Below are 19,877 nucleotides of genomic sequence, written 5' to 3' on the forward strand. Positions count from 1 at the left end.
TTATTTTTATTCAATTTCACCGAATACTGTCTCAATGTAATGTAGACGACTGTACTATTTTGTCAACAGAGTGCGATTTTAGCTTAACTAGAATGCGATTTCAGAAACTATCTGGGGATGTCTCAGTGGTATTTACTTGAGAACAGCCCATACAATACAGTTATACCCTAGAGGTACTATGGTAATCGATGTTTAAAAATGAGATCGTCACCATCGCATCTTTCGAGTGTAACTCTATAGAACAACCTGAAGTTGACCTGATTTGTTATTTAAAAATGGAAACGTTCGTCGATATTATGTTACAGAAAGCTAGCGACAAGCCGCAATCAAATCGATCTATTTACGTAGAAGTCTGATATAAGCAAAGAGATCCTAATATATGACGCCATCTATTATCAACTCTCTGGACAAAAGGTAATTGAGTTAATTTTTCTTTTTGGATGTATGGTCTATTGTGGAAAGTTTCGAAAGTTCAACCTAAGACGTCCACGATGGCGAGTGGCATTAAAATTTGCCAAGCACACACTCATTACGTATGGTTGGAAAAATCGCCTAAATGTGAAAAAACGGCCAGATACATAAAGAATGGAAACTGTGTCTTTATGGCGTTTCTTCACATTTTTGCGTTATTTCTTAGCGCTTCTTCACGAATCGCGATTTTTCTTGGTGTTTTTTGACTCTCTGTTATTTTAAACTGGCAATGCATCATTTTTGGCAAGAATGAAAGGTACTGAACAGAGTACTAAAACTTGACAGTGTGTCATACAACTATACAACACTGTAAAAAACCATTTCAAAATAGTACTCTATTTGGCAGCTGTCGACTATGATCACTTTTGCTTGACGTGCGTTGCTGAGAGATATTAGGAATTCAAAAATTTTCTTTATGGCACTTCTTCAAACTTTAGCAATGAATTGCCAAGTAAAATTACCAGAGTGGGAGGAAACGTCAAAATGAGACGAAACGACCAATGTAAATATATGGGCGGAGGTAATGTCATTCAGACGCGCGGCCTAGCACAATAGTTCGTTGCCACTGACATCTTTTTTTAAAATGGTTGACTAAGATTTACTTGTGTTTCACAAAATGTTGTGCCTATCACAAAACAGATGGCCCAGGTTTCTAAGCAATTTTGTTATTTTAAAGACAGGTAGAGATGGCGTTTATAGCAAACTTTCGTGCCACTGCACATCTGATTCGGTTGTATATGGCATTACCTCCTCACTATATTTACCTTGGAAACGACAAAAAAATCTTGGCGATTTGACTTTGCCGATGTGACGATTTGACGGATATGTGAAAATTCAACTTGAAAAAAAAAACGTTTGTCTTGTAAGCGCATATTCATATTCGCAGCGACTAACATAAATTATGAGTGAGTGATGCGTGAATCATGGATGAATCGGTCGATGGGCCTTCCTACGACAAAAAGAAGCTTGTTTTTGATATCTGTGTATTTAAAACTTCCCGCACAAACGTTTAACATGAGAAATGTTCATAGTATGAACTGCGTACGATCTAGTATCACATCGGCTTTTCCTGTTGCATCCCTCCACATCGCTTCTCACTGGTACCCAGTGAAAAAGAAATCATAAAAAACTGACGTTTTAATGAATAACAATAAACTCATACAACTCCATCATTTCAGGAACGAAATGTCAACGAAAATGATGAGGTTATACGCGACATCTGTATGTTGTCGTTTGAAAAATATTTTATCTGCTGTGTCGGTAACTGTATTTTTGCCGGTAGTTTTCGGCGGTAGTTATTTGTTTAATTTATTTATGAAACAGGAAAAATGAACCATTTTTACGATTATTCAACTTCTTGAGGATGATAAAATCATATTTTTTGACAAAAATTGTGTAACTGATTACGACAGCAGAATTATAGCGAAAAGTACTAATACCACGACACGTCCGTGCATGCCTAGAATGAAGACCGTTTGGATTTTAATTTATGAATGTTAGGAATACATTAGTGTGGTGGTTTTCATTTAGGGATTATTAAGTATTTAAACTAATGTTAATGACTCTCACTACTTACAAATTACATAGGAGATGAGCTAATCAGATGCTATAAGCAGATTAATTTCCATGAATAAATTCACGTATTGCTTATAAGGTCGGTTTGTTTTATATACGAAAAACTAGCAAAAGTGATTTGAAGCTTCTAACGAAACCTTTATAATCGTGCCAAATATGACGTAACAGAGGGATCTAAAGTTCGCAGTTTTCAAACATTATGATCACGAGTTGCACAAAAGGTATTTACCAATCCGCAAAAAAAAGTTTATAGAAATCGGATGTCCGGATGTCGTGTGTTAATGCCCAATTTGAACGGATTTCATCTAGTTTTATTTTATTAGATAGGTATGGACCATACCAACAAGGGGAAAAAACGGTTATGAAATTCGGTTGACCGGATCTTGGAGCGCACGTCTGGCTAATCAGCCGCACAGTGAAGGGGTAGTGTTTTTAACCGAATTTCATAAATTTTTGTTTGTTCTGTAAAGTGGCATCACTATTTACGCTCTCCTAGCCAAATGTTAAAATAAAACACCTTAAAAAATTATATTTAGAGAGTTGCTGTCAGTAGGGAAACGAACATCTATCTACAGCTATATTGAGCTACATACATATTTTCAGCTCTATACTAGCATATTTAGCTGTAAAATATTTATTTATAGTTATATATTCGTGGGCAACATCACTCAAAGGCGTACCTCTGATATCTCAGAACTGAACAGATTTTAATAATTTTTTACCCTGAAAGGTAGAAAAAAGTAATGAATTTTGAGCATATAGTCTATTACCATAAAAAGCATAAACTTTTGTCATATTCTCAGGAGACTTTTCAGTTTTTCGACAATACATTCCGAATTATATAGCTGATTGACCTCATGTTGGGCTCAAAATTCATAATTTTTTACTATCTTTTATGGAAAGAAAATTTGATAGCAATCAGTTCTTTAGATTTATAAATATTTTACTTAAATATTTTGAAAAAATCTGATATCAAACTGATGAATTTATTGAATTTGATAACAATACTATTGATAATAATACTATTGTTACAATAGGGATAAGCGTAAATTGAGAGATCTACAATTCCATTAAAAGAAACTAATAGAAAAGTGAAGATGAAAAATACCAGGTGAAGAAACGGGAGGATTTTGAAACGATCGCGTTTTTACATTTATTCTAATTATTCATTCTTTAATATAACAAATCGTTACAGCCCAAATAGTTATCACATACACAGTTCATTAAAATTTAAGTGACAAATTCAAATGGACTTTAAGTCCAACAAATTAATGAAAATAAATCGAGAAATAAGAAAGCACAAGAATCGTTACACAATATAAAAAATTACGAATGAAAATAAGCTCGTCGTCGCGAGTTCACACAGCCCAAATTAATTGTTATCTCAGTTCATTAAAATTTAAATAAAAAAAACGAATAAACTACAAGTACAGGAAATGAATATAAAAATTGAGGAGCTTACTCAGTACAGCATCAAATGGAAACAGAGAATAAAAATATAAATTATCTACCAGCCCGTCATGTGATTTTAATGTATGGATCACAAGTCCATTTGTTGTGCCAATTTCATTTGTCGCTTACGATATTGTTCATTGTGGTGTCGGTTTTTTGCCAGGTCGATGGTTTCACGCATTAATTTCGCAAACGTTTTAATATCCATCGGCTTGTGCAGGTCTATAATAATGATTTCATTTCATTGTTAATTAGAGATAATCGGTCGTTAATTGGACCAGTTGAAATATCCGAAATTCGATCGAATGATAGCTCACCATGTATGATATCGACGATTTTGGTGCCCTCTAATTTCGCTTTATTCAAGATTCCTTTGTAGTTATAACTGTCTACCAATTCGTCACTCATCAGCACGCTCAGCATGGAAGTGAAGTTAACAGGATTATTCGAGGTCTTAAACCCACGAAGATATGCTCTCTGTATCAAAAGAAAAGAAAATGTCTAAATCCTAGCAAGTTCTGCTGATTGCATCGGCTTGTTCCATAGAGTTTATAAGCTGAATAGTACCACAAGATTCAAAAGGAATTTTACGATTCCACTAGCCCGTAAGGGTGTTTGAAAACTAAGAAGTTTCAAAATGTAAATTACTTACAAACTTTTCTACGAGTGTGGGCTCTGCTGTAAGTCGTATTTCTATTTCGTCGAATTGTGGTTGGCTTTTCATTGGTAACATTTTTTTGATCTCATCGTTGTCGTCGTTGTATTTAGTGTAAGCGAGGCACAATTTTTTAACTGCAACCAAAATTTGAGCATCTCTCTTCGCTGCAGCCAGTTGCAATGCTTCCACACGATCCAACCGTTTAATAATCTCGCCATATCCATGTGTATCTAAACAATTTAGCTTACAATTTAGCAGAACAGGTAGAAAATTTCCTTGATCATACCAGTACCAGATTCGATTTCCCCAATTTCGGTAATTTGGTCATTAACAGCGTCTGATGAAATGTCTACATTATCAATGGCTTCCCGAAGTTCGTCGCTGGAAAATCGACGATTTGCTTTTGGAGAAACTGAATATGCAAGCACAAATTTTAGAAACGTCACTGTTTTTCGAAAGAAAAAACGTTTACCTTGAACGCTTGACACTGCGGTCGGATTTGTTGGAACGACTTGTTTTGTTCCCGTGTCGATTGTGAGTTTTGTGAATAAACGGCAATTGCCAAGTACATCGTTAATATCAGTAGCACAGACTGGCGTTTTTTCAACTGCGGTACCTAGCGTTGAGAAATTGCTCTCCAATGGAAACGAATTACGCGATCTTATTCTTTCTTACCTTGATGTGGTTCATCGACAGTGGTCTTGAATTGTGTGTGCGTGGAAACTTTGAAATCAATTTTTGGGGGTGGTGGAGGGAAATTAAACTTTGTTGTTGGCAATTTCTTCGGCTGCCTTTTGCTGGCTATGAATGGAATGAATGAATGAGGATTCGGGAGCTTCAAACACTTCTCAACTTAGTGTTGATATTATTAAGAGAGTCTCGGTACTTACAGGTTTTTTTGATGGATTTTTGCTTTGCAATGGTTATAGATGAAGCTGCAATAGAGGGTTTTCGGCTATTGTTCGGTCTATTAAGCGCTTTCTTAGTGGTGATTGAGATCGTAGGAATAACTGTATCAATTTGATTTATCGGTTGTTCTAAGTGTAAAAATTGCGAATGAAACGAATGATAGGTCAGGGCATAAATAGTGCACTTACGTTTTTTTTGTTGAATAGTGGTGTTGTAATGTTGTATATTGTTGTCATATGGACTTGCTGAAACTGGCGTTTGTGGTCTTAAGGTTTTACCTTTAAAAATAAAATTTTTAAGAATTTTAGCAGAAAAAAATATTGCTGAGTTCGCTGGATTAAGGAAGCAGACGATTTAGCATTAGGTACTCTTTCTGAAACCATTTTAAGGTTTACCGGATATTGGTAAATCATTTCTTCAAAACGTTGTATTTTCGTTAAACTCTATCGAAACAGTGAATGCAAGATGTTGGTACATTAGCTTCCCATGTTAATGTAATAGATTGTTAGTACACCTGTTATTGACAGTATCGATGCAAGATTTTTTAATTTTCTAAACTTAATACTTGTATATGTTGTTGCAGTGTAATATTTGCGTGTAAATGATGACACACATTCTAGTGAGATAAGATGATTTGTCATACTCCTATGGCTCACATTGGAAGTTACACATTTATTGCTCCTCTGAAACAACTTTCTAATTTACAGTTCTTGAAGAGTCTTTTCAATGCAGTGAATGTTTCACTTCTCTCTTACTCGGTCATCTTCTGACTACTGTAAGTTAGACTGACCTTTGGACCACCCTGTCAATGTATTCACATATTAGTCGCGCGGATGTGTGATGATCTGATATCACATCATAGTGATTCGAATAATAATACCAATAATAATCCCTAATAATCTTCACCTGAAAAGAAGTTTACACCTCGGTTTGTTATCACGTTTCTTACACTTCATACAATTTTCCCTGTTGACAGTCACGATATATAGTCCGGATATTAAATTTCATTCTGACAAATATTTATAAATAAACCCAATGGCTTGCGAATATGAGAAACAATTCTACACCATTCTCCTACAGAGTTGTGAAGCTGCCAATACACTTGTAAAAAAACATCGTTCCCTCCAATGAACTCTAACTCCCAGTAAATCGTATTTTTTTTATGAACCTCTTTTTAGCTACATTCAGATGTAATACTTGAACAATTCTGTAATAAGATATTGTCAATAATGAACATTACGCACGGTACATTAGCACGGTAACTTGTACGGGTCCAATGAAAGTAAAAAAGTTCATATTGAAGTCGTAACAAATAAAAACGTAGATTCATGTTGAGTTATCACGATCTTTGTGTTATCGTACGTGGTAGTGATTTTGTTATAAATACCTGGATTCGCTAGTGCCACTTTATTTGTCGTCAGCAGTGATGTTGACGAGATATGTTTAGTTCTTTGCGGTATTTGTGATGCTGTTGCAGCTGACGGTCTGACTGCAATGAAAACAAATGAATTTTACACAATCATTTTCGACTATACGATAATGCTTACCGAAAGTAAATCCGGTTCCAATTTTTTGTAGGGTAACAAAGACTGGATTTTTACGTGGTTGTGCTAATGTCGACGAGCTTTTTGGAATGTTTGATGTTTCAGATGTACTATTGTTGTCCATTATTTACTGTAAGTAAAATATATTTTGGGTTTAGTCTGGAGTATTGTTGTCATTCAATTAGTTAAACAAACTGTAGTAAAAGTGACTGAACTGATAGCAATACAAATTGTGAATTGTCTAAAGGTTTACACTCATTTTGTAAAACAACAAATTTTCTGCCTTTGAGTTTTACTACAGTTTTGGATTTCTCCAGTAATCCACAAAACAAAAATGGGTCGGGTCTCAAAGTAAGTGTAGCAAAACAGAAGGAGGAGAATGAGCTCTTAAAAGCACCTGTTGTTTGCTTTGAAAATACTGTAACTATAACTAACAGTAAAATGGAACTTTGAAATACTTATTGATACAATCGCTAAAACAAACTGGTGTGCATACGTTATTTTGCACCAGCTGGTCCCATTTGGAATTGTATGTGACCAGCTGGTGCAAAATAACGTATGTTGTTTGTAAATGATTCCACACATTTGTTTAACAAATGAAAATGTAGATGTTCTTGTGTATCAACATGTAATGGTGATCAACATGTTTCCTAATTTGGGAGTTGTTGTTAGTAATTGATACACAAGAACATCTACATTTTCATTTGTTAAACAAATGTGTGGAATCATTTACAAACAACAACAACTACCAAAACAGAAACCATGTCGAGTTTCACTTTTCTCTCCCTCTTACAATGAAAAATACTGAGTCAACCGCTAATAACTAAAACATGAGTATAAATCTGGCAATTAGTCAATATCAATCGTTTTCGAAAAAGACCCATAAGGCCATTTAACTTTGAATTGGCTTTTGACTAATTGTATTTTATATTAGAAAAAATAAATTAATTAATTACTCTGTAACGACCCCTTCTCGTGCAAAAACTCGAATAGATTCAAGATCTTAGCTGTTGAAAGCATGGAATGCCGTATGTAAAATCGGCATTAGAACAAAAATATTGCCGTACGGAACTCTACAATATTTGTAGATTATATCAGCCGATTTAAAGTGTTCTATTGCATCGTCCAAAACGTCATAAGTAATTTCGCCAATCGCACTTGAGTCAATGGGAGCCGTGTAAAAATTCTTCAGATTTAAACATCGCCGAACGGCAATGTATTTTTCAGAATTTTGCTCGTAGATCGTAACTACTTTGAACGGTTTGGCCTGATTTTCAATCTTCAATGCAACGAATGAATCTTTTTCGTTACACTTAATATCCGTCTTGTTGAAATGTGGAGCAGTGTACGAACTAGAATTGTACATATCCTCCTCTTCGATTCTGTTACGTATTTGCTGGAGTGGGTCGTGCGCATTTCCTATCCATTTCTTCAGTTTTTGTATGAAATTCTCATACTTGTAACAAGAAAAAGAATCCAATGGCCCATAAAGCCGTGAATAATACGTTATATGCAATAGAACATGGACGACATACGTAACTGAATCTTCTCCGTAGATTGATGGATACAACTCAACAAACTTGTCAAACAAGCGTTCTGCAGTATCAATATTTTCGGGTGTGAGACTCTCATTCGACAATAATCGAACTGCGACGTGTAACAACAGCCAGTGGTCGTAGATGTGATCAGCTACCAAATCTTTCAGGAAAACGATGCCACCATATAACAAAAATTGTCTCAGTTCAGTTGCTTTGAAGTGCGTGAGATCACTAAGAGGTCGGATATCCCGAGCAAAATCAGATGGCCGAAAACGATCAAACTTTACAATTCTCTCAGATATTTTGTCGACATCAATCACGAGACTTGAAACGTTTTGCGCTCTGACTAAGAACTCCAGTCCTTTTAAAACAACTCCCAGGTCGATGATGTGCATGGGGTCTAACGGGAACTGGGAAATCATTCTAAAACCCAAATCTTCTAAAACCGACCGTTTTGATCTGTACTCAGGTTTATGATGCTCGGGATGCAGACGATCTCTGAACGTTTCGTCGGTTCGCAGGGTGAACCCAACCCGATTGGAATATATTACTTTTCCTTTCCACTCGTCTTCTTGGTCGTCCGCCTCTGTTTTTTGCCCAGCGACTTTATTCGTAAATTTGCAGAGAGGGCAGCCTTGGTAGCTGCCATGGCTCATTATCTTACAGATGTCAGCTCGTGCAGGAGAATCCAACATAAACAAGCGGATGTTAATTTTCTTTTGTACGACCTTATCTCTTACTTTATACGAAAACCCATCTCTGTACAGTTCCAGTAACTCGTTCTCGAATTCTTTAAAAAATTCGTCTGAATTCTTCGCTTTTCCTCTGCCTTGGTAGCATCCTATAAACAATTAATTATCATTTCTTGTGATTTTCGTTACAGAGGACCAAATTTCCGCCTGTATGTAAACATACACGTGAATTTTATGTTACATTCACCCGAAGGCAGATAACCAGTACATTCGCATTATTCACGTGTGTGTTTTACTGTCTGGTGAAACACCAGACAAACTAAACGGAAATGGAATGGTCACAAGTTTTTCTAATCTGAACCTATTACCAAGCCTATTAATATAAAACGTCATTTTTAAGCAAAAACATAAACTGATTTAATCGTAGATGCGAATGCGAATGTGGAACATGCTGGCAATGTGGAACGGGGGACCTCCCTTCTTTTCCCTTTGTACCAAAGACTGAGAGGAAAATATCCATCGCACCTCTTCCCTTTGTACTTGAACGAAATAGATAGATAGAGAGAGAACCCCCATTCCACATTGCCAGCATGTTCCATATCACTTACTCAATATTTAGTTGATATTTCGTATCCGTATCCGCACGAACTTACTTTTTCTCAGTTGAATACGACTTCTTGAACTGCGATAATTATTGTTTATACTAATTGTTCATCTTATCTGGGAGAAGGTGAGATATAGTGTATAATCGGGGCCAATGGCGTAAAATTTTATTTCACACCATTTAATACCATTTCTCATTTTTGGGATACAGATGATGTAGAACTTTAGTATCTCAAGCAAACTATCAGATAATAAAATTATTATTATCTCAGCTTGTACCATTTTTCGTGTTTTTTTTTCTAAAAAAAAACGTTCAAGTCGAGCTATTTTTGACCTATAACTTTTCATTTTGTACGAAGCCAATTAGTGAAACCGATAAAAGATGATTCATCTATTATTTAATAGTTTGCTGAAGACACTAAAGTTCTACAAAATCATCTACAGCCAAACCAAGGCTCAAGGCGTTTTCAAAAAATTCGGCTATCATGCCTGTCTCACATTCTTATACTATAATCATATGAGAAAGTGGTCTTGCATTGCGTCAGACAAGATTCTAGGCGTCGTTTCGTAAAGCCTCGTAACAAATTGGTGTAACTCATAAGGAATAACTAGTTTAGTAATTTGCATGGACGAGAGCACTAAAATACTCACAAATTTGTTCAAATATATTTTTGAAACATCTCTCAACTAAAACAGAAACTTACCAACAACCAATGCTGGCAAAATATTGAATGTAAATGCGTAAGGAAGAATAAGTTTTCGCAGATAACTAAAGCAAGTGAGCAAACATTTCTTTTAACTTTCACATCTTCCAATTCAAAAAAACAGGCAGTAGGGTGGGTCGATCTTTGCTATTTTAAAATCAACCCCTAGTGGCTTTATAAAGTTTGCTGAGACGAATCGAACTGTACATACAAAAGACCAGATAGGCCGAACGGTCGTGGGTAGTCGTTAAAGGAAAACTAATGATTCAGTTCGATTTGTCTTAGTAAGCTTCTTAAATTGCAAAAATCGACCCACCATAACAGGCAGTATTGTTTTTACTTAATAAAAAAGGTCCAAGGCAATTCAAGGCTATTAGGTTCAGATAATAATTTAGGAAAGAAAAATACCTAATAAGAATGGACGAATGTTCTGTGAATTTGCGATGCTAGACATGACAGGCCAAAGATCCATTTTCGATGATTTAAATGGGCGGGCACCATCGATTCCTACATCAAGCAAAACATCACCAACGTCAGCAAGCAGATGCTTTCTCGTTTGTAAAGAATTTCGAATGCCACGATAGTAAAATGTTCCACCACCAGATAAAGTCCGTTGCTCAATCTTTTCCTTTGGAGTTTGAAGCAAATTTTTGCGAGTTTTGGGAAGACCTTCGACATTGTGATCGTTCAAAATGTGCAGCAATTCGGTTGTATCCCTTGTTGGTCGCCCTTTTCTAATAACAAAACCGGCAAGATCGGTGGCCAAGTCTTTTTTTACATTAGATTTGGGCAATTCCGACGATTGGCCTTGGCAATCGCATTCATACGACTTCTCTATATCGGTCAGAATATCTTCCCAAACTGCCTCGGAATATTCATCAAGAGCCTCATTGTCGGAAAGATGTTCCATATCTTCCTCAACTAATTGTGTAGAAATTAGTGGGTTTATTGAGGAAGACTGAGGAAACTGACTCATAAAAGAGTTATCCTCTTCCTCAACCAGCTGTTTAAAATGTTTCTTCTCATAGCCGCTCCAATGCTGGCTGCTTCCTCTTTTCGACATTATCTTTTGCTGAAATTTTCTGTATGGGAAAAGGCAAATGTTTTCATTGCGGCTAAGAAAATATCTCTAGGTTTACAAAGGTGATTGGACAAGGAATAGGTAAATTTTGGGACATATTTGAGATTTCGTCATGTGACTAATGGAAAATCTCAATTAAAGAACATTATCATCTGAAAGAGAATTTAGTGGATGACACAGAATTGTTTTATTTTCATTCAGCTGGCGGACATCTAAAATTTGCGTAGGCATTCGTATGATTTTCATTTTCAATTGATTCAAATAAAAGTGACGAAGGGAAAATTATCGTTCGATACATTGATCAATAAACTTTAGCTCAAAAATAAAATCCGGCACTTTGAGGTTAGGTACCATAATTTGTTTGAACTTTTAATTGAATAAAAAATAAAAACAAAAGAATGACGCTAACCTTTCGAGTACAATTTTCGTTATTTTGAACAAGTTTATGTCGATGACTTTCACTATTCTTGATTATTTTGTTTTGTTTTTCGATTTTTTAACACACCACACTGCTGGAGGTAGAAACATGAAATGACAATACGACTATTGGTAATACAGTAACACAATCATTATCGTTTCGGCCGATATAGAAGGTGACATGAACGAAAGAGAAAAACGAAATTAGAATTATACATTAACGAAATACACACAGGGTATGTCTTTTTCTGTCTCAGCTGTTTTAAAGTGCGGTTGTATGCATTCTTGATTTGCAAACAAAACAATGGAAGCATTTTTCCAACAGCCTTAAAATTTTACCATTTGACGAGTAGTAACAACAAAAAAATGAATTTTGAAATCGAAAAGAAGATTTTCGACATTCATTCCGCTTTTTTAAGCGAGTATACCCAAGCGACAACTGGCTTATCGGATTTCTACAAAGCCGTAAGTTTTCATTGTCTTTTTTTTTAGAATCGGTGTCCCTGCACCTATTCCATTGTTAAAATTGTCAATGGAGTTCGAGTAGGAAGAACAGATGCTAACAGAATGTCTACCCTGGTTCATAGATTACATCGTTCTTTTCATCAATGGCTTGTGGACTGGAAACGCTATCGAGCGAGCGGGTGGACGAAAACATTCGCTCAATTCAAGACGTCTGTTTCTTCTTGAAAACATTCTGTTCTGAAATTGAGCTGCACACGCAGCTACTGAAAGCGAAATCAAAACAAGAAATCGATTCGGAAGTAATTGAAGATATGATGAGCGATGTCGATACCGAATATCAGATGCCGGATAATCCCAATGATATTTACCCGGTCGAAGTTTATCCGGAAATTTTTGATTACAAAACCATTGATCCATCCATGTGTAAGCAAAAAAAAGAACAATTTTGTCGATTGACTTGGCGCTGTAATTGACTTTTTGAAAATAATTGCAGTTGTCGCTGGCGACACAGATGAATTTTTCATTAGTTTTATCAAGGACGACGCCAGCTTCTTGTTCTTTATGATGAATGCGTCGTAAGTTGCTCACAGATTGATTAAATGGAAAATTGCTGTAACACGCTGTTTACACTTCAGGAGTGCGGACGTTGTCATCCAGCAACCGGAATTCCGATATGATATTATTCCGTCGAAGGGAACGGTTTTTGGTCTGCTGTTGGATGGTGTTATTTTCCGGGCCGTTCGAGAGAATTCACTGCCGGTAAGTGGAAAATAAGTTTTGCTTGTTTTGGTCGCCAAAAGTTAAACAAAATGGAAATGAAACACCAACCCATTGAAAAGTCAGTGGTATCAATCGGGAAATTTGGAAAATGAAAACGACGTCTCGGTTCGGTGCTCGAAAATCTCCCTAATCGAATTGAATGATTCTTCCAGTTCATTCCTGTCGAGCTCGAACAGGTGAAGAACTTACTTTTCTTGCATTCGACTCTGGCTTAACACTTATGATTTGAGACTGTAAGCGTAAGTCTTTATCACATCGCTTGATACTAAATCCAATCCTCAAAAAGGTCAATTCAATTTCGGGTTGAGAGACTCAAATGCAAATTTTGTAAGGAAAGCCAGAGCCTTCTCCAAGGAAATTTTGTCTTATCAAGCTCGTTTCACACGCGAAATTTATTCGGTCGGCTCATCAGTGTTTCTGTGTTTGTGCTGTAAATTTAAGACATCGCCGAAAGTTCTATTCATGGATTGTGAGCAACAACTTCACAGGAAATTTCCGATTCGTTTCAAATTCCTTCAGTGGGAACGCATGAGAATTGGTTAGAGCAAAGGCCTGTGTGGTATCAGCTCGAATTTGTGTCAAAGCCATTGGTGCCGTATGAAGACTCAAATTTGAAGCTCTGTTGCACCAATTCCATTTCGACATAAATTTTTGTATTTTGTTCAATACAGGCTACGACATAGGGAACATCTAGCGCACAAAAGCTAAGTCGTTGAAAAACTAACTTTTCAATGTCGTGTAGTGTCACAATATGCCATAGGTTTCTAACCATATTGCCTTCAGAGTCTCTGGATCTAGCTCCGTATTCTCTTCCATTTTTTTCAGTAAAAAATAATTTTCGTTGCAGACACGACCAAAATCAATCAAAGTTTTCTTGATCGATGTGGGTGAAATTGTCGAAATCACCAAAGACTACAAAATGTATCGGCTGACAGAGGACATGCAACAGACTCCAGGCCAGTCGATATTCTGCAAATTGAGTGTGGTAAATACAATTGACCAACGCACTTCGAGTGACAGCTGCCAATTAGAGTACTATTTTGTATGGAAAAGGTTTCAAATTTTGTTTGCTCATGCTTGAAGTGCGTTGAATTGATTTATTTGTTGAATCGTAGAACGCGTTCTTGCTCACATGAAATTTTCCTGATATTTTTTCTTACTCATAGAATGACAACAGTGAAGATTTGGACGACGAAAACTATCTTCGGGATAAGTTGTTCACAAAGCAAGTTATTCGGATCAATCGAGTGTACAAGTAAGGCATTTCTATCTCTAGCAATACGACAACGTCTTCACTCTTCGTTTTTCGTCTGTCAATTACATCAGAAATATGTTGGAGGTGTCCATTATTACACAGGCTCCGGGATCTTCGCAAGCCATTTTTCCACGATCCTCACAAACTGCTCGGCCTCGATCTTCACAAGCCTTTTTTCCACGATCTTCACAAGATTTTCCTCCAGGATCTTCACAAGCCAGCAACACAAGATCAACACGGGTACTGTACACTATGCAGCCAATCCCAAAATAATAAACATTTTTTCGAGCTCTTTTCTCACTTTACACAGACGCTATCATCGTCCAACAGTGATACATCGACCACATTTACTTCACGGAATACAAATCTCAAAACTTTATCCAATGAAAGGGCTCCAAGCGAGACTATGCCTCCATTGGTACGAAACCACGAGAAGCACGGTAGTAACAGCACTGTGATGAGTGGTAAAAGCACTGTGGTCAGTGGTAGCAGCACTATGGTCAGTGATAGCAAAACTGTGGTCAGTGGTAACAGTACTTTGGTCAATGGTAACAATTCGCTAACTCAAGAAGAACTTGATGAACTATACGAAGAGCCATTGAATACGGAGAATGCCATGGTGGCAGTGATGGGATATAATCCACAAGATGATCGGCGGATTTGTAAATTCACCATTCCGGAGACGAACACTTGCTTCAAAGGAAGACATTGTAAATTGGAGCACACCACCAAGCTGAAAGGTATAGTTCACTACAATTTCGCTGTTGAGCCAATTGATCCAATTACACGTTCCACATTTTAGACGGATGGACAAAGGATCAGAGAATCTTTAAGTCAACAATTCATTGTCAGATGCCGATGCCGAAAGTCGGAAAGAAAATCCAATTGTTCGTCCAGTATGTGGATGATACTGACAAATTTTACTGTCACATCGTGCCGAAGAACTGTAAAAGTGCAGACGAACTACCGGCTGAACGTATTTTCGAGAAACTCAACGATCCCAATACGACGGCAAAGTTCAAAAAGTGTGTGGTGCCTCCTGCTGAGTTTGAACTCGTTTTCGCCTTGTTCGAAGACGGCTGGTACCGAGCGAAAATTGTGCAGAAGTTTTCGGAGGTCGAATACAGAGTGAGTTTTCCAATTTTCTCGAAAATTTTCCGGTTTTTTTTTGCTATGTCGCTCAATCTGTTATAATTCTTGTCCCTCGACCACAATCGGTGATAGTCAATTTCGTTTCCTCCACAGGTGTTCTTTGTCGATTACGGTAACTGCCAGAGCAAGCACATAAACGATTTACGTCGATGGGACGATGCATTCGATTGCTATTCTTTCCAGGCGATCGAATGCAAGCTGGACAACATCATTAAGTTGAAAAAGAAGGATGTGAATGCCGTGGCATTTTTCGAAAAATTGGTTTTCCGAAAGGTAGTTACGGCAACTGTTACGTGAGTAGTTCGGGAAATAGTTATAATTTGCATCCGGCGAAAATTTACTTTTTTCTCTCAATTTTCCTTGACCAGATCTAACGCCGGTATTTTGCTTATCACCATGGAATATCAGGGCTACGATGTCGGAGAACAGTTGTGCGCTGCCGGATTTGCCACAGCAAAGCCAATAACACGATTTCCAAGTGGTATGTTTCCCGGATGAAATTGAGCGAGACGCTTCACAAGTTTTCGAAGAGAAAGCAAGCAACTATGACTGATAATCAAAATGACCCAAACGCAATAATGTCCACCGTGAAATAAAACGTTTTCTTTTGTATTTTTCCAAACGGTTTGCATTTCATTTCGATATAAGTATGAGAGAGCCTTCGCGATACATTGCTCAGTACCAAAACTACACACAGCGACATGAAAGAGATCTAATCCGACCTTGATTTAGTCTTGATTTCTACTTACGAAAAAAGCACTCCGTTTCCTCTCTCTTCACACTTTAAATTATAGAAAAGAGGCGTAACGTAGTCGCTTTTTTAAGTGGAAATCAAGCCTTAGGTCTCTTTCGCGTCGCTAACGCTATGTGTAACTAGAGCTACCGAATAGCCGTTTCCATTCAAATAATAATGTTTATCTGATCATGGTGGTACACGGTCATATGTCACAATTCTACCTTCATCGTGTGTCAAACAAACTGAAGAAAACGCAGACCAGATGTTGCTTAAAAAATGTGATTGCCATGTAATAACCCAACGTTACCTCATCCCACCATTGAGCAAGTGTTCCTGAAAAAAATACCATCGATCCCACGGCGGCCTGATCGTCGGCACACATCAACTGGAGGCGGCATTTCGGAAATGCAAGCATTGCTCCGTAATTTCAAAAATTACCTCAACCAATCGACGACACTGCAAAAGATTCGTGTTTACAATCGCATCGCATTCAGTCCGAAATATCTTCTGTTTACCAATGTGTGCATATCCATATCGTTGTCCTGTGTCGGCGATTGTTTGGAACAACAATATGAATTGTTTACGAAGGATCTGGATCAATATAGCGGAAAAAGAACCGTCCACATGGCATTGTCTGGGTAAATACTAGTGCGGCGAAATGGGTCCGAAAGGCACTGAAACGATTTCTTGCAAAAATATACTTTTTAGATCGACGGTGGGTGTGATATGTCATTATTGGTACAAATTCTTGGACAAACGTATGCCCGGGCGAAGTCTCTCAATTGTGTTGAAGAAAGTTTTCTGGGACCAAATGATTTGCTCGCCCGTTGTGATATCAACATTCTTTTTAACGTTAGGCGTGCTGGAACAGTCTAGTCGAGAGGAAGTTATCGCTGAAATCAAAAACAAAGCTTGGAAATTGTATGCAGGTACAGTATGCACCACACCAGTATTTTATCCAATTTTACCGGCGAATTTAACATAAAATTTTGATTCGACAGCCGAGTGGGTGGTATGGCCTCCAGCTCAAGTAATAAATTTTTATTTGCTGCCGAATAAGTACCGCGTTCTGTACGACAATACCATATCATTAGGATACGATGTATACACGTCGAAGGTGAAGCACGGGAAATAGTCCGGTTAAGAGATTTTAGCTACGTTTATAAACACCACACCATTTATGCCTGAAATGTAAATTATTTGAAAATAGACGCAAGAGACCTTGACGGAATAAATTTGTAAGTCGCAATCGTAGAAAGTGCTCTCATGTTTTTGATTTCTTACTGACGGATGTTGTCAGCGGGAGCCGGCGGAGAATACTGCCGAGATATTCTAGTGTGAAAAAAAACTCCTTAACCTGTTACAGACGTCAAGCATATGACCAGTAATATTATCGGGTCTATTACTTCCATCGATCAAAGTATTTTTAATCGGTTGATTTCAAATCTTGTACTTCAATTTATTTAACATGCATTTTCGCTTATAAAGGGCAATATTACCCAGAGCTTGTCTTTATTTTTGTCGCCGATATCGATAACAGATGAATAGCCGTATGTGACAGGTTAAGAATGTGTCTATTGACTATCGCTGGAAATGTCCTTCTGGTCAAGTTAGTCTTTGGTGTAAAATTATTCCTCAGTTAAAAATTAACGGAAATGAGTGACAAACTAGTGACCTATTTTTCATAACACTCGTCTCGTAATCACATGAAATTGCGTTGTATTTATGCAGAATGCAAGTCAGAATTGCAAGTACACGATAAGCTAATTATTTTCGCTTATGGTAAGTAGGTAACCACAAATTTAATCTGGTGGATTTTTTGTTTGATTTTTTTCTCTCTATTTCATTGCACTTGTATTGGTTGAGCAAGTGTACCGATATTATAGTACAACCTGTAGCGTATAAATAGATGGAATTTCGTTGCCATTCAATCAGTAATCAATTTGTGAACGTAAAACTGATTTTTTTAATTTAATTCTTTGGATCCAAATAAGAAAGAAAATGGCTGAGCCATTGCCTTTGATCCTTGTGAAGCACTCAAGTGGACGATCCGAAAATTTCACACTGGATACTTCGTTGAAATTGAAGGATATCCGGGTGATTCTTAGCCACAACAATTACATGAACAGAGAGGATAGGTTCATCTACAAGAAGGAGATTGTAGTTCACACAGAAGAAGCTTATCGAATTCTTTTCGATATCCTTGACGATGATCATCAGCTGAATATTGGTGTTGAGCTGTCTAATTAACTTATTAAAAAAAAAATTGAATTGTACCGAGTGTGTGACCTTACCTGTACAATCGAAATAATAAAAAACGGAAAATAATCTGAATTTCACTAACGGATGACCTGACGGCAAAGCTTTCTTTTATTTAACACACGGAAGAGTACGCCCAGGCAGGAGTCATTCATTTTACGAATGTCAAAATAAGGGATCTAGCCGTAGTATGAAAATGAACTCAAATAAACCCCGACATAAATTGAATTTAATTTGCAAAGTACAAGGTTACTAGATAACTCAGGTCCCTAGTCAAATTAAGTGCTACTGCCTGGTTCTACTCTGCCGTGCTTAATAATTTTTTTATTGATGTAGGGTCGGATGGGAACTCTTATTAGTAAAAATCTGTTCTTACACGTGAAAGATGAACCCTAACATCGAGTCTTTCTTATTTCAATTAAAAACTTTAAACGGTGAAGAACTCTTTTGTTGTTTCGATCATTTTCAAATGGCTGAATTTTGAATATGAGTTCTTCACCATTTAAAGTTTTTAATTGAAATGATTTTACTTTGTCTACTGATTTAATTATTGTTTGTGCTCTGTGTGTTCTGTATTTTGTATATCTTTTTAAATTCGTTAAATCTACTTCTGGAATTACACTCATCATCTCTTGCTCATTGAGAATGGAGTGATAGTATACATTACACACCCTGAATCTATTACTTCATTAGTTTCAACATAGACAATTGCTATGCCCAAAAATGACGTCCAGTATTTAAATCTAGCATTTAAAATTTTAAGAATGAAAAAAAACTAAAATTGATGACAAATACATCGTGTGATGAAAGGTGAAAGGTTTCGAATCGAATACGCTAAAAAAGACTTTTAGCCCGTGGTATGAATAGTATTTTTCATATTGAACGGAGAAAAAGTACGACGAAGTCGCTGAAACTTCAGAAGACTTTTTTTGAAAAATGGTTAACGAGCGGATGAAAGTTGGAAATTGTATTTCGAGGGTGTTGTTTGTGGCCAGATCGTAATGAGTGCCCAAGTCACCCTAGAAAATGATTTTCGTCTTAAGAGGCATCGGTGCTTTGCTGAAAAGCATACATTAGAGCTCTTTTTAATTACTGGATTTTAGTTTACTTTTGATAATATGTTTCCATCAGAATCCTTTTTGAAAAATGCACGACCGCAATTCCGACCACGAATGTGGTAGCTTTCAACAGAAAATTCATTTGGTTGTAGCAGTTTGACCGGCTCTGAGAAATGTGAGCAGTTTATGAAAATTTTGTTTAACTGCTCACTTTTCTCAGAGCTGGTTAAACAACTACGACCAAATGTATTTTCGGTTGAAAGCGAACACATTCGTGGTCGGAATTGCGGTCGTACATTTTTGAAAAAGGATTCTGATGGAAAGATATCATCAAAAATGAAATATGAGGCACACAAATGTTGACTTCAATTTTAGCCAGTACCGGTGCCTCTTAACTAACATTTTCAAAATAAAATTTTTCTCAAGATTTCATTAAACTAAGGTTTTCTTAAAAGTTGGCTCTACTATAGAGATATCTCAAGATTCAAGTTTTCCAAATTTTCTACACAGAGGCTAGCGAGTTACACG

At 36.8% G+C, this 19,877-nt stretch overlaps 3 protein-coding genes and 1 long non-coding RNA gene across 5 annotated transcripts; 2 read left to right on the forward strand and 2 right to left on the reverse strand.

Annotated features, from left to right (window-relative positions):
- Positions 1–1,554: 1,554 nt before the first annotated feature.
- LOC119085822 lies at positions 1,555–15,918 on the forward strand. 2 transcript variants are annotated; one of them, XM_037196318.1, is made up of 13 exons: positions 1,556–1,571; positions 11,880–12,109; positions 12,232–12,532; positions 12,603–12,684; positions 12,745–12,868; positions 13,737–13,874; positions 14,056–14,144; positions 14,216–14,238; positions 14,272–14,384; positions 14,455–14,884; positions 14,947–15,272; positions 15,390–15,589; positions 15,665–15,918. In XM_037196318.1, exons 2-13 carry the CDS (start codon positions 12,011–12,013, stop codon positions 15,792–15,794), a joined length of 2,055 nt encoding a protein of 684 aa, XP_037052213.1. In that variant the 5' UTR covers positions 1,556–1,571; positions 11,880–12,010; the 3' UTR covers positions 15,795–15,918. The 2 variants fall into 2 exon arrangements, with proteins under 2 accessions (XP_037052212.1, XP_037052213.1); XM_037196317.1 differs by having other exon boundaries at positions 1,555–1,571; positions 14,216–14,384.
- LOC119065985 lies at positions 3,221–5,706 on the reverse strand. Its single transcript, XM_037168192.1, has 6 exons — positions 5,631–5,706; positions 4,629–4,826; positions 4,443–4,568; positions 4,151–4,386; positions 3,816–3,975; positions 3,221–3,720 (listed from the first exon to the last, which is right to left on the reverse strand). Exons 1-6 carry the CDS (start codon positions 5,704–5,706, stop codon positions 3,587–3,589), a joined length of 930 nt encoding a protein of 309 aa, XP_037024087.1. The 3' UTR covers positions 3,221–3,586.
- LOC119085863 lies at positions 5,726–18,367 on the reverse strand. The gene is made up of 3 exons (XR_005089351.1): positions 18,333–18,367; positions 5,810–5,965; positions 5,726–5,761 (listed from the first exon to the last, which is right to left on the reverse strand). It is a non-coding gene; the product is annotated as an uncharacterized LOC119085863 (long non-coding RNA).
- LOC119085853 (mpv17-like protein 2) lies at positions 16,274–17,286 on the forward strand. The gene is made up of 3 exons (XM_037196363.1): positions 16,274–16,670; positions 16,741–16,961; positions 17,034–17,286. The coding sequence occupies exons 1-3, from the start codon at positions 16,438–16,440 to the stop codon at positions 17,165–17,167; spliced, it is 588 nt and encodes a 195-aa protein (XP_037052258.1). The 5' UTR covers positions 16,274–16,437; the 3' UTR covers positions 17,168–17,286.
- Positions 18,368–19,877: the final 1,510 nt, after the last annotated feature.

This window comes from Bradysia coprophila, chromosome IV, assembly GCF_014529535.1.
Source record: "Bradysia coprophila strain Holo2 chromosome IV, BU_Bcop_v1, whole genome shotgun sequence".
NCBI lineage: Eukaryota > Metazoa > Arthropoda > Insecta > Diptera > Sciaridae > Bradysia > Bradysia coprophila.

Excerpts from the sequence above, each read along its gene's own strand:
- LOC119085853 (XM_037196363.1), top strand. The coding sequence starts at position 16,438 with ATGCAAGCATTGCTCCGTAATTTCAAAAATTACCTCAACCAATCGACG. Across the intron at positions 16,671-16,740 it reads GTCCACATGGCATTGTCTGG|ATCGACGGTGGGTGTGATAT; the intron begins GTAAATACTAGT and ends TATACTTTTTAG. Across the intron at positions 16,962-17,033 it reads AGCTTGGAAATTGTATGCAG|CCGAGTGGGTGGTATGGCCT; the intron begins GTACAGTATGCA and ends TTGATTCGACAG.
- LOC119085822 (XM_037196317.1), top strand. The coding sequence starts at position 12,011 with ATGAATTTTGAAATCGAAAAGAAGATTTTCGACATTCATTCCGCTTTT. Across the intron at positions 12,110-12,231 it reads TATCGGATTTCTACAAAGCC|ATTACATCGTTCTTTTCATC; the intron begins GTAAGTTTTCAT and ends CCTGGTTCATAG. Across the intron at positions 14,145-14,215 it reads CGGATCAATCGAGTGTACAA|AAATATGTTGGAGGTGTCCA; the intron begins GTAAGGCATTTC and ends CAATTACATCAG.
- LOC119065985 (XM_037168192.1), bottom strand. The coding sequence starts at position 5,706 with ATGACAAATCATCTTATCTCACTAGAATGTGTGTCATCATTTACACGC. Across the intron at positions 4,827-5,630 it reads CACTGCAACAACATATACAA|AAAGAATAAGATCGCGTAAT; the intron begins GTATTAAGTTTA and ends CATCAAGGTAAG. Across the intron at positions 3,976-4,150 it reads CCACACTCGTAGAAAAGTTT|AGAGCATATCTTCGTGGGTT; the intron begins GTAAGTAATTTA and ends CTTTTGATACAG.